The sequence below is a fragment of the Ailuropoda melanoleuca genome, chromosome 1 (assembly GCF_002007445.2).
Source record: "Ailuropoda melanoleuca isolate Jingjing chromosome 1, ASM200744v2, whole genome shotgun sequence".
Lineage (NCBI taxonomy): Eukaryota > Metazoa > Chordata > Mammalia > Carnivora > Ursidae > Ailuropoda > Ailuropoda melanoleuca.
In genome coordinates this window covers 183,295,761-183,308,754 of record NC_048218.1, presented here as the reverse complement: position 1 = coordinate 183,308,754, position 12,994 = coordinate 183,295,761, and the positions used below count along the sequence as shown (strand labels likewise).

General features: G+C 38.3%; 1 protein-coding gene across 1 annotated transcript in view; it reads right to left on the bottom strand.

The window, feature by feature from the left end:
• Nucleotides 1-1,136: 1,136 nt before the first annotated feature.
• KCND2 (potassium voltage-gated channel subfamily D member 2) overlaps nucleotides 1,137-12,994 on the bottom strand; it is a 494,775-nt gene continuing 482,917 nt past the window's right edge. The window contains exons 3-6 of the mRNA XM_034671074.1: nucleotides 10,011-10,106; nucleotides 9,067-9,159; nucleotides 5,741-5,988; nucleotides 1,137-3,789 (exon numbers count right to left, since the gene is read on the bottom strand). Coding sequence (XP_034526965.1) covers nucleotides 3,612-3,789; nucleotides 5,741-5,988; nucleotides 9,067-9,159; nucleotides 10,011-10,106 — 615 coding nt within the window. The 3' untranslated portion in view covers nucleotides 1,137-3,611. The remainder of the gene's footprint in view (nucleotides 3,790-5,740; nucleotides 5,989-9,066; nucleotides 9,160-10,010; nucleotides 10,107-12,994) is intronic.

Here is a 12,994-nt window from a genome sequence, read left to right as displayed (position 1 = left end):
ACGAATAAAAATCTGGCACCTGGGTGGCTCAGCCAGTTAAGCACCTGCCTTCAGCTCAGGTCATGATCCCAGGGTCCCGGGATCGAGTCCCGCATTGGGCTCTGTGGGGGGTCTGCTACTTCCTCTGCCCCTCCGCCCTGCTTGTGCTGGCTGTCTCTCTCTCTCTCCCAAAAATAAATAAATAAAATCTCTAAAAAATGAATAAAAATCTATATGTATATATCTGAATAAATATATATAAGTATACATATATACACATGCATACAACTAGACAAATAAATCACTTTGTCTGTTTCCCTAAATAGAAAAGAATCTTCGACTAAGAATCTGATTGAGTTCTGACCAGTTACTACCTCAGAGCTCCACTTTGCGTAACCGAAGCAGTGGTAGTCAAGAAGCATCTAAGGTTCACGCACCAGCTTTACTTCTCTCTGGTCCACACTGTCCAAGAGGCATGTGGCATGTAGGGTATAGACTAATAAACCGGGTCGCACACTGCAGAGAGCACTCTGTCTAAAAGTATCACATATACAAAAACAACTGATCGCAACCATACTACCTTCTCGGGTAATGACCAACAAAACCTTGTAATATACTTAAATTCGTTAGTAGCTATGGAGTTGCAGTTGCCAAGATATTTTCAAAAAGGATCATCTAAAGCAGTGGCACTCTTTTATCTTTAAATGGTATTAACTGTTTTTTTAAAAAGTCTCCTCCTTAGGGGCGCCTGGGTGGCACAGCGGTTGAGCGTCTGCCTTCGGCTCAGGGCGTGATCCCGGAGTTATGGGATCGAGTCCCACATCAGGCTCCTCGGCTGGGAGCCTGCTTCTTCCTCTCCCACTCCCCCTGCTTGTGTTCCCTCTCTCGCTGGCTGTCTCTATCTCTGTCAAATAAATAAATAAAATCTTTAAAAAAAAATAATAAAAAAAAATAAAAAATAAAAAGTCTCCTCCTAAATTCCCATTGTTGGCAGAAATCTACTACCTCTCCCAATTTAGACCAGACTCACGTGCTACTCACAATCAATGGGTTCTGTTTGTACGTGTTACAAGGTTCTCCCAAATATGGGTATGACACATCTTAGATTTTGGAAAGGAAGGCAGTCTAAGAAAAAAGAACAACAGCCAACCATGTCGTCCTGTTCAAGCATGCACATGTTTTATTTAAGTATTCTCCAAAGGTCTATTTTTTCCAGCATAATGCAGATATTATGCTATCCTTTGAAATAAGATATATGAATTTCAAACAAAATTGTCAAAAACAATGACCTCGGTTACTCCATATGGTACACAGAAATAATTACATTTCACTTACAATACAGATGCACTTAACACAGTCATCAATAGTCATTCACCACCAACACAGTATATATTTAAATCACCTAAAACATCAAAAAGTTTTTTTTTCTTTTCCAAAAATCTAAAGAAATTAATAATTTGGGATAAATGATAAATTGAAAAGGAGGCAGAATTGTCAACTGAAATAATCTAACTGCATCTTTTAAAATGTAGTATTAAGAACATGAAAATAGAACTTTTCATTGGGAATCAAAAGACCTAAGTATTCCTGATTGTGGTTTCCTTAGTCTACTTTTTAAAAGGTTTTTTCAACAAATGTCATCAAAGAAGTTTCACTATATTTGCTCTAGAAGCATAAAGTGACATGAGGCAGGTGTTAATATAATTGTTAATATTCACGCTCCAGGAAGATTAGTAACTTTTTAAAAGACATACTAGGAATAAAGCCAGTTCTTCCCGAGAGATAGCAGAGTGTATCTTACTTTTATTCAGCAAATGTTTATTAAGATCTACCATGTGCACAGCACTGTTCTAGAAGCTATTCTAGAAATGGGAAGCAAGAATTTCTGGCTTTACTTGAGAATGGTTGGATTAATTCCTTTTTATGATAAATTATGATAAGCATTTTAAAATCTCTATAGTAGAGGGATAATTATTAATTCTTCCCATGTACGGAAGCTAAACTTTATTTCTTACAGTGATGGTTTGGAATGAACAAAACTTTTCATTTGACATAAAACTTTTTTACACTGTCACGTGCAGACATGTCTGCTGATATATTTTAAAGGTGAAAAGGTATAAAGACTTTTCACTTAAATGTACACAGAGATCAACTTTGCATCCTCAAACTCCTGTCCTTCTGATTGAATGGAGAAAATTGCTCCTTGCAGTGTACAGGAGCCTCTCTCAGATATATTTGTGCTGCCTTCTCCAATGGAGTAGAAAGCATGCTTTCATCAAATATTGCTACATCAAGCACTCTAGTTTATCTCTGCATTTCAATTCACATTAGTTATTCTCAAAATGTATTCAAGATCTAAAGTAAAATAAATAATACATCAAGCAAGATTCTGGCATCACTGATTTTGTGATATTAATCCCAGCCACTCTTGGCCTGAAACACATAGCAATATATCCAGTGTCTGGGCTTTTCCCTAACAGCCTAACAGAGGTTAGAGATCATTCGTAGATGTCAACTCCTTTTTCCTAATTTTTGACAAGGGGATTGATAATAGTAATCTACTTACAAGGTAATATGTCAGGGAATACAAAAGTAGGAAAGTCATTTGAACTACAAAACATTAGTCCAGTGGATGACGACGAACCCAATAGAAAGGCGCTATAGAAGTACAAGAACGGATAATGCACTGTCACGGGGACACAGAGGACCAAAGGATATTACTGAAAAACATTTATGGCACAATAGTTTTGGATTAAAAAGTTATCTAAAACCTGGCCACACCAGAAGTGTTTCTATGAACGTGGCTCTTACTGTACCTATGAAGATCTGGAAAGTACAACAACAAAAAATCCTGATTCCTGATACAACAGGTATACAATGAATTATTGCAGTTGTAACAGTATCTAGGTGCAGGATAAAACGATAATTAATACTGAACTATCTGAACACTTTAGATTTACTAATGAGCATCCCCATGAGAAATACTGCAGCTCTAAAAGGAGTTTATTTGCACAGCCCACCATGGAACATGAACAATCAGCTTGTTGTAAGTGCACAGAAATTCCCCCTTTCTACAATTACAGTTTATCATGCCTACTCTGAAGACAACATAAGGACACTGAAATCACTGCTCCAAAGAATTCTAGCATGCATTATGATGGTTTCCTTCAGTCAATACAAATGTGTCGTATGAGTTTTTTTTAAGATGTCATAATCTTCATCATAGCCAATGTTCATGGTTTTAACAGGAAAAATTTTTATCAAAATGTTTTCCATATTTTTTTTGTTTTGCATTCAACTGGAACATTATGTTCAAAGATTGGTTTTCTTTATTTTATTAAAAAAGAGTTCAGATCATAAGAAGCATCGATAGGCGGCATTTCCTTGTGCTCATTCACAAAGTCAAAGGGTCACAGACTCGTCGTCTGTATAACAGGTCAAACTCTGTCTAGAAATGCCATTTGGTGGTTTTATTTCCATCCTCAAGTTTGGAAGCTTTGTTTTTATTTCACGGCCAACCTTCTTGCTTTGCTGTTTTCATCTGCAAAAGGTGTATTGTTTCTTCTTTCTTCCACATTGGAATTCTTTCCCCAGCTAGCACTCACATTCTCTTGGACCCGGTTCCAATTGTCTTACAAAGCAGACACTCTGACGATATTGCCTCCTGAGTACTCTGGAGATTCTGGCCTGTCATCTCCTTCAGGGGTGGTCACTGGAGGTGTTGGGATGCTTATTATTGCTGTAGTCACATAAGGTTGTTCACAGTTCAGTTTAACACATTCTTCCATTTTGGCATTTAAACTGGATCGGCTGATGAGGAAGAAATAGATTTTAAAAAAGTAAGTTGTTTGCTTAAACAATGTTTTCCCGACAACTGAGGGATGTGTTTTCATGTGTATCAATCAGTAACACTTTAAATATCAGAGAACAGTCACCATGATTTTTTAAAAATGAAGTACCAAGCCTAATGTATGTTGAAATGAACAGTAGCCAGGTCATTAACACTAAACATCTAAAAGCCAGCTCAATTTGGTTCAATCCGTGTTTCTCAAAGTGTTTTCTACAAAAATGCAAGGAGAATCAGGTCAGTTGTGGAAAGCCTGGGTTGAGCACAGTAAAATCGTTGTGTTTAAGAAAGGACCTCCAAGAAGGGCGCCTGGGTGGCACAGTGGTTAAGTGTCTGCCTTCGGCTCAGGGCATGATCCCGGCGTTCTGGGATCGAGCCCCACATCAGGCTCCTCCGCTATGAGCCTGCTTCTTCCTCTCCCACTCCCCCTGCTTGTGTTCCCTCTCTCGCTGGCTGTCTCTATCTCTGTCGAATAAATAAACAAAATCTTAAAAAAAAAAAGGACCTCCGAGAGGTTTGAGATGCTCGTATGGAAGGCATGTACTTTTGAATGTGACCTGTGAATGTGTCTCAGTTCTTTTGACCACAGAATCATTTTACTATCTTGTTTCTTGGGGAAAGTTGATGCTCTTAAAGCTCTCAAGTGAGTGACAGCCAATTTAAAGAATCTCCAAAAAGTTAGCCATTACCAATAATTCAAGATTTTCCCAAGTGATATTCTTGCATGAGTTTTATACTCCATGTGGATGGAGGGAAGAGGGGAGAGGAATAAGGAGGGTATACATAGGAAGCTAATTACTTAAATCTAATTAACTTATTTTCATGGAAATCTTATTTAAGATGTTTATGTCCTAAAATTTTCTTTCTGAACACTCCTCTGCTCTCTACTTAATTTTGGAATGGTTGTAAAACAATGCAGAGGTAGAATATCTTAGAGACAAAAATCTTTCATTGTTCCAAAATTTAATATTCTGGTACCAGAGACATCTGATTTATGTAAATCAACACAGCCTGAATTCAGAATGCCATCCAGGTTTTTCACAAAGATTGTTGAATGAGAACAAAGGAGCAGCATTGAATTAATGGATTGTTAATATAAAAACATAGCCATTTAATTTGAAGAACAAAGCAAAATTATGTTGGCAGGAATAGATCATTTTAATGAGTTGTATAGTTTAAATGGATTCCTTTTTATTACACATACATGTTTGTGGTAAAAACAAATAGCAAATAAAGAGAAGCAAAGGAAAATGCCAATAGAAAAATTTCACTTCAATTGTCCATGAATGAACCAGAGGTGAACAATTTTAGCATTTCACTTATCTTTTTTGGTATTGGATTGATTTTTGTGTTTGCTGTGGCCCAAAATATCTTTATGATCAAAATTATATATTGATTCAAGAGATTTGTGTAGGCATGGTTTTATTTGTCACTCTTACAGTGAAGGTGTTGATGTATTTTTAGGTGCTGCTGAGTACTTTTCAATGATATCAATGTTACGTTGGCTATCTATCATTTCAGGCTCCTTGCATTTACACAGGGGGCTCCTGAGCTGTCTGCTCAAATAGGAAAAAGTTGTGGAGTTGTGCACGCCTGACCACCTTAGCTTCTTTCTACACGTCGTACTATACAACTGCTACTCCCGACTCCGTATCACAGCGATTCCATTTTCCTGTTACAGTGTTTGTTTTGTCTCATTCTAAACCCTAGGAACTAGGATTTAGACTCCACGGTGCTTCTAAGGTGTATTTGTTAAAAACAAATAAATAAAAAGTATTTGCCTCCTCCCCGCCCCGGCCCCGTTAGCCCCATACCCAAAACTGCCAAATACACCAAGGTAGCAGCGGCCTGCAGGGGGAGCTACGCTCGGGGAGGGCGCCCCGTGTGCGCAGCCGCACAGATTCATCTCGGTACCTGTTAGACAGCGGGGTTCTCTCCACACATCTGATCTGGATCGTACTGAGTTCTTGCACACTGCCTCGGTGGCTTCCGGATACGTTGGCATTAGGGATGCGGAAGGTTTTTTTGTGTCGTCGTGAGCAGCAGGTGCTGGTGACTCCTTGTTGTGAAGAGAGAGAGGGGCTGTGGCTTGAAGGCCGGTTTCCGGTCGCAACTTCCATGCAGCTTTCTTCAAAGACTTGCTCATCCACAAACTCGTGGTTCTGTCGGCAGCGGTGAGAACATGAGAGAGAGGCGCAGAAACGCATTTTAACGTTAAGAAAGGAGATGAATGGCTTTGTTTTTAAAACTCAAACATGCCCATACACTGAGACGATCGAACGGGCAACTAGGACCATCTTCATAAAGCCTGGAATATCAAAGCCACCTCGTGCTGGCGTTCGTGTGAAAATCAAATCTCCCTAGTCAGCCCTTGAGATGGACATCTGAAGGCTGATTTAGGATCTCTTTACGGACTAACTTTATCTTGAAATATCACGTGTTAATTTAAACATCATTTCTGGAAGTGAAGCAGCAAAGGAAAAAAAACTTGAAAACTCATATAAGACAGTGCTCACGGTAAATGTGTACATTCCCACGGACTTTTCTTTTTTAAACAGATTGGGATTATGGAAAAGAGACTATTTTAATAGAATGCCACAAATTAAATTGTCTGTTATATATTAGCAAATATTTTCACGTGGGATTGAAAACACTTTTTAATTAGAAAATGAGATCCCTGGGGCGCCTGTGTGGCACAGCAGTTAAGCATCTGCCTTCGGCTCAGGGCGTGATCCCGGCGTTGTGGGATCGAGCCCCACATCAGGCTCCTCCACTATGAGCCTGCTTCTTCCTCTCCCACTCCCCCTTTGTGTTCCCTCTCTCGCTGGCTGTCTCTATCTCTGTCAAATAAATAAATAAAATTTAAAAAAAAAAAAAAAGAAAATGAGATCCCGAAGATACTTTCAATTTCTTAAGAGGCTCTTCTAAAATTCCCAGTGTATAGACAAATGACTTACTAGTAAAATAGGTAAAATACTGCAAAATGTGCCACTCTGTGTTTGATCCAGAAGGGGTTAGCCCTGAACTCTGAGGTTTGCTTCCTTAGCTTCTTGATACATCTCCGGCTGTCCTCACCACCTCTGTCTGTATTCAGAGCTCTTTTAGCCTAGAGGCGCACAGTGATGGGCAACATTTCATACGCCACATTTCAGAAAAGCCACAGTGCAAATTTTGCTTTTAGAATATTTAATAAAGAATCACCTCCTGAAGTGCCTGTGGAAGGATTTCACCTCATAAATATAAGGGAAAACATTCTGGTCTGAACTGCAGGAGATCGACTTCAATTATTATTATTTTTTCTTTGTGGAGGTGGGAATAATCTTGTAATGGAAGGCTTTGCACATGCCAAATTCCACGTACCCATCTCTCATCCTAAAATATTAGCGAAACAATGAAGCAATTCACTGGCCAACAGCAAATAGACTGTTTTCGTTAGTCATTTTGTTATTTCTTTGCTGAGACAAGCACTTTGAAGTAAACGAAATTTAAGATTCCACTGTTAAAAGTCCAGAGAATAATATGACCAGATACAACAGAGTTTCATTAAGAAATGAATTTCAATATCAAATTTTATGGAAAAAATATAGCTCACAAAGGGTTCACAATCTGTTTTCTTCTTTTACAATGCGCATTTCACACACATAATACAAGTATATAACGCATGAGATTCTAATTTATCACATCAGCGACTAGAAGTGAAGAAGTCTTCCCGCTGCTGGTTATTTCTGTAGGTAGTTTAATTTAAATGGTAATAATTGGTGTTAAATATTTTTTTTTATTTAAGCGGTAAAATAGTAAAAATAGAAGGTAAAATAGTAAAAAATGAAAATAAAAAAGCATGGAGATAAATACATCTGACTATTAATGTTACCATTTACCTTCCAAAGAGTTATCCTAAGCTATAGACCTTATCCTGTAAGTTATGGATCGTTAGTAACAAATGCAAATATAATCAGGTAACTACCCTGTTTAAAGCCCTCAAATAATTTTCCACTTATTATGAGATAAAGATCAAAATTCTTCACATGCCTCTAAAGCCTAGCCATTATCTAGACTTTCTCTGTCTCCTCCTGGGTCAATCTACTCCCTGTCTTCTGATCACCCTCAAGTTCTTTTGGTTCCTCTGAGGCCAAGTTCCATCCAGCCTTCCTCTGGTGCCTAAACACCTTTTAGCCCCTTTTTTCTTTGCCAGATAGTTCCTAGTCATCCTGTGGGTCTCCATGCAAGTTCCTCCAGGAAGCGTTGTCTGATCCTGTCTCCTCATGGCTCTGCCTTCTTTGTGTCACTGCACTGTGGCCCCATTTTTCCTTCTGCGCTCATGGCCCTTCCCCAAGAACGTCGGTGTTTTGTCCCATCTGTGGAGGCTTGACGGGGGCGGAGGCCACACCTGACTTTGTGGCCCATCTAGGGTCTGGCTCACTGTCTACCATGTAGTAGGCAAGCAATACAAATTTGTGGAATGACCACGTAGGTAAATGAAAAAATGCACAGGCGATATGTTGGAATTGAGAATACAAGTATGTACCTCTGGAGAGTGAGTGAGCAGATTTGATTCAAATATGGTGAAAGTTTTGTTTTGCTTTGTGGTCAAAGACTGTGACCCCTTTTGACAAGCCACTGGGGAATGGGTGCCTTTGCTAAAATGGAGATCTGATTGAGAGCTTCTAAGCTGAGAAATGCAGACTCAAGCCTCAGCTCCAAGGGGCTTGCCAGTGATGAAATGTGTCATTTTTTTAATGGTAGCACATCATTTTTTATTGCCTATCTTGGTCATTACAACCTGTTAATGAAAGAAATGCTTATATTCAGTTAGTCTCTATTTTTTTGTTACTGCTATTGGTATTCCTTTTACCTAGATGTCAGGAACACTTGAATTACATTGTTTTTTGTTTAATCAGCATTTTCATAATCAGGGGGAAAATGACATTTTGTAGGACAGGCAGTCAGTTCTTGGAAACAACTTTCCATCTGCATTAAATTGATATTTCAGACTAAAGTTAAGATAACCACTGTAGATAAAAACATTTTAAATAATTCTCTAGAATACTTTCCAAGTTGAAATGTCACTCTAGTCTTTCAAACCAATTTCAAATATCTGTAGGTTTTTTTTTTCTTTTTCTTTTCAGTATATTTTCCAGTAATGTAGACAGTGAAATCATACTTGGAAGCATTAAGTATTCACAAAAGCAAATGGGATTACTGTCCCAGTACAGGCGGGGACAGTCATGCCTTTTCCTTACCGTGGTTTTTTCAAGGCAGTGAAGCAGGTGGTGGTGCTGGGTTTCAAAGCTGGAGCCGGATTTGCTAACAAAGGCCTGCTCATCCTCTGAGGACTGTGAACACACAGAAGACAGAAGTGCTTTCTCTTTTATTTGCAAACAATGAGAACCTCAGCTATGCATTTCCACAGAGAGATCTAGAGCCTATTTCCTGAGATTAAATGGCAGCGTTTTAATTTTTTTTAACCAAAAAGGGACAAATGTGCAGTTGCTTTTTATTTTGGTAATCAGCCTTTACGTTTCTGTCAAATTAGTGGTCTGGTCTTTTAGACTTTTCTCTCTGAATTGAAAATTTAAATAGTTTTTACTCATTCATCTACCAACTACCTTTGAAAACCTGGGAGCTGTTCTTTTTGGATAACAAAATTTAGTACATAGATAATCCTGAAACCACGATCATGCTCACCTACATAAAAGCTATTTTGATGGCAGGGTGACTGGAATCCTAAATATTAAAGGACAGTTTTGGTGCAAAAGTTACTGTGTCTCTTGTATTTCATAGTGTGTGAGCTTTGTAACACTGAATGGTGTTCCTTCTCTATTCAGGAGCAAGACATCTTAAACCCACTCAAACGAGTTTTAAGGAACATAAATAATTTTGAAACAAAAATTGGTAGTTGAGTGGAGAATTTCTGACCTTTCCCTTGCTTTACATGACAGTAAAGAAACACTGCCCAATCACGAGTGGGAGTCATGATTCACCAGTAGTATTGCATAGCCCGGGTGCTAACCTGCTACAGGCTGTAAGACGGTACAGCGCAAGGTTATTTTAGAAAAGACGCTTCTTTTTTTTTGAGTAGCCATTTTCCTAATTACCCACAATAAAAGCATATGGTTGGATAGAAGTAAATCAATATTACACTAATAAATCGAACATTAAAAAAAAGTGAAATGCTTGACCGTACCTGCAGCTGATTACTGAGTAAGCCATTCCGTTTGCTCTGCATGTAAGCGTTAGCACTTCCGGTTTTGGCTGCCCGGATCCTGGCGAGTCTGGCTTTCTAGAAGCCACAAGAAAAATAAATGTTGTGTTAATACTTACGAATTGTTTTCTTCAAACAGTGAGTGCACTCTTGTGTCATGCTAATGTCAGCATACACAGTTTTTAAAGTATGCTAGCTTTTCACGTGTAATTATTGAAAATCAAATTTTCACCATTGGAGTACTTCATTTTCGTTAACCTCTTCAGTAAGATCAATTAACTACTTTGGAGTTGGGTTATGCATTTAAGACTTGTAATTAAGTCCTTATAGTAAGATCAAGTTATTTCATTATTGTTTCTGTCAATTGTGTTCAGAGAAAAATGGCAGCATTCCTTTATATTTTCACTTATCCCAATCTGAGTAACTTAATGAAATGAAGACTTAGCAAACCAGCTTCCAAATCATTTTCATTTAAACTAATGTAGTTTTAAAAATAGCAAATACATTCCAGGAACCAATTGCCTGCTTGCCTGCCTTCTTTCCTTTCCTCCTTCTTTCCTTCCCTCCTTTCCTTCCTGTCTTTTAAAAGGTTTAAGAAAAAAAACGAACAAAACAAAAAACAAAACAAAAAACCCTATACTCTCAAATATCAATTTTTTCCCGCAATTATTTTGTTAAATTGGGCAATGTAGACCCCATGTTGAACAACATGGAGTCTCAAAAAGGAAAAAAAAAAATCCCTGATTTATCCACTTTTTCTACTGACACTGGTCCGTACTAGAAGCATGCTTATCTGATTTCTATTTCTTTCTGGAATTTGTTGAAATGAGAGCACGGTGAGCCACTCCAAGGAGATTTACAACATTATTTTTTAATTTAATTTTTTTTTTTTTAAGATTTTATTTATTTATTCGACAGAGATAGAGACAGCCAGCGAGAGAGGGAACACAAGCAGGGGGAGAGGGAGAGGAAGAAGCAGGCTCACAGCGGAGGAGCCTGATGTGGGGCTCGATCCCATAACGCCGGGATCACGCCCTGAGCCGAAGGCAGACGCTTAACCGCTGTGCCACCCAGGCGCCCCTATTTTTTAATTTTAAAACATGTATGCATAGAGAATGTTCTTCAATTTAGAGGGCTTAGGGTGGTTACTTCAATTGTTCACAGTTACAGTGAGATCACCAAAGTGGTATTACTGAGCAAAGTGACTGTTAAGCCAGATTTCTGGTATTCCATTCTCCTTTAGAACTGCTGTTGTATATGGAATGAGTCACGGAATCAGTCTGGTTTTCCCTTCCTGGAGGGCACTGTTTTGGTGAACGTTCTGTTTGTACGATTGTATATCTAGCAAGTGTGTATAAGAAAGCAACTGGGATGGTTTGGTTAAGTTCTCATAGAATTGCCCCATAAAGACTTCTTTTCCCATTCTAAACAGCCCAGATAAATACTATCTGTAGTCTCCAGCCCTGGGATGTTCCTTTTAATAAAAATTTAAAAATTATCTAGATTTTTGAAATGGAAAATGAATATATACATATGACAAAAAATATTACAAAAAATATTACAAAAAACAAGTAAGTCTCCCTGGACCCTGGAGCTGCCCTACTTCTATGCTTCAGAGGAATCACTGGTAATATTTTTAGAGAATCTTGCCAGAATTTTCTAGGCATATAAATGTAAGTGTGTGTGTATATATATGTAATCACACATCTATACACACATATTTTTACTCAGTTGGGACAATGCACCTCACATTCCTTTGCACTCAGCTATTTTCATTTAATACAGATTGGAACTTCTTCCACATCTACACGTAGAGATCTGCCTCATTCATTACGAATATATAATATCCCAATGAATAAAGCATCATTTATTTAGCCAGCCAACTACCACTAATTTTTTTAAAGCATCTGTTGCTACTACATGCAATGCTGCCTGCTTTGAACATCATGATGAATTCATCTGCAAGACAAATTTCCAGAAGCAGAACTATTCCTAGATCAAAGGGTGTGTGTGTGTGTGTGTGTGCTTTTTTGATTGGTTTTACCAAACTTTCCTCCGAAGTTGTACCAAGATGCCCTTCCACTCCCAGGGTTTGAGAGCACTGAGATGGCTGAAGCTCTCAAAATAGCATTAAGATATCATCTGGGCTTCGACTCCACCCCTTCTCTCTTCCTCTGTGAATTTATTCTTCCTGTTTGCCGACTCCAGGTTAAAATAATACTTTGTACAAAGATCATATTTATAAATGATGGGAAAAATAGACAAATTTCATTCTTTGTTGGCAGTATACTGTTTAGATCACTTAAAGTACTAAGACAATGCAAGAGAATGAAGTTGGAAGGTAGGAAATTTTTAACTTCAAAAGCTGGCTGCGCAGCCAGGATTTCAGGCCAGTCTTGATAAAACAATGGGAAGTGGCAAGCGCATTTGGAAATGACTTTGAATTGATGTAATAATTCAGAAATAAGTAATTTAAATATACATTTGGTTTCCAGAAAAGGATTATTGCTGAAATTTGAATCCTAAAATCTTACTGGTCTCCTGAAACATTCAATGCTTTTTCTGTTCTCACTTTTCCCCACTCTCCTCCCTGCTCCCTACCCCCTCCTTCTCTCCCTCCTTCCTTCCCTCTTTCTCTCCTTCCTTCCTTCCCTCTTTTCTCCTTCCCTCCTTCTCTCCCTCCCTCCTTCTTTCCTCCCTTTGGCAACTATTGCAAGTAATTACATTTCCTATATCATAGTTACTAGTCTCATCTATGCCATTCTCCAAGCATTTAGCAGCTGTATCAGAAAACATTTTTTTCATAAATGAGACATTTATTTACATTAACCAAAAATACCGTCCAGCAAAGGAAAATGACATGTATTTCCCACATTGGAAAGCCTACATATGGTGGCAGCCACTATAACAGAAGTAGTTCTAAGCTTAGGGAAAAAGAAGCAGTTGCTTTAGAGACAGAATAGCCA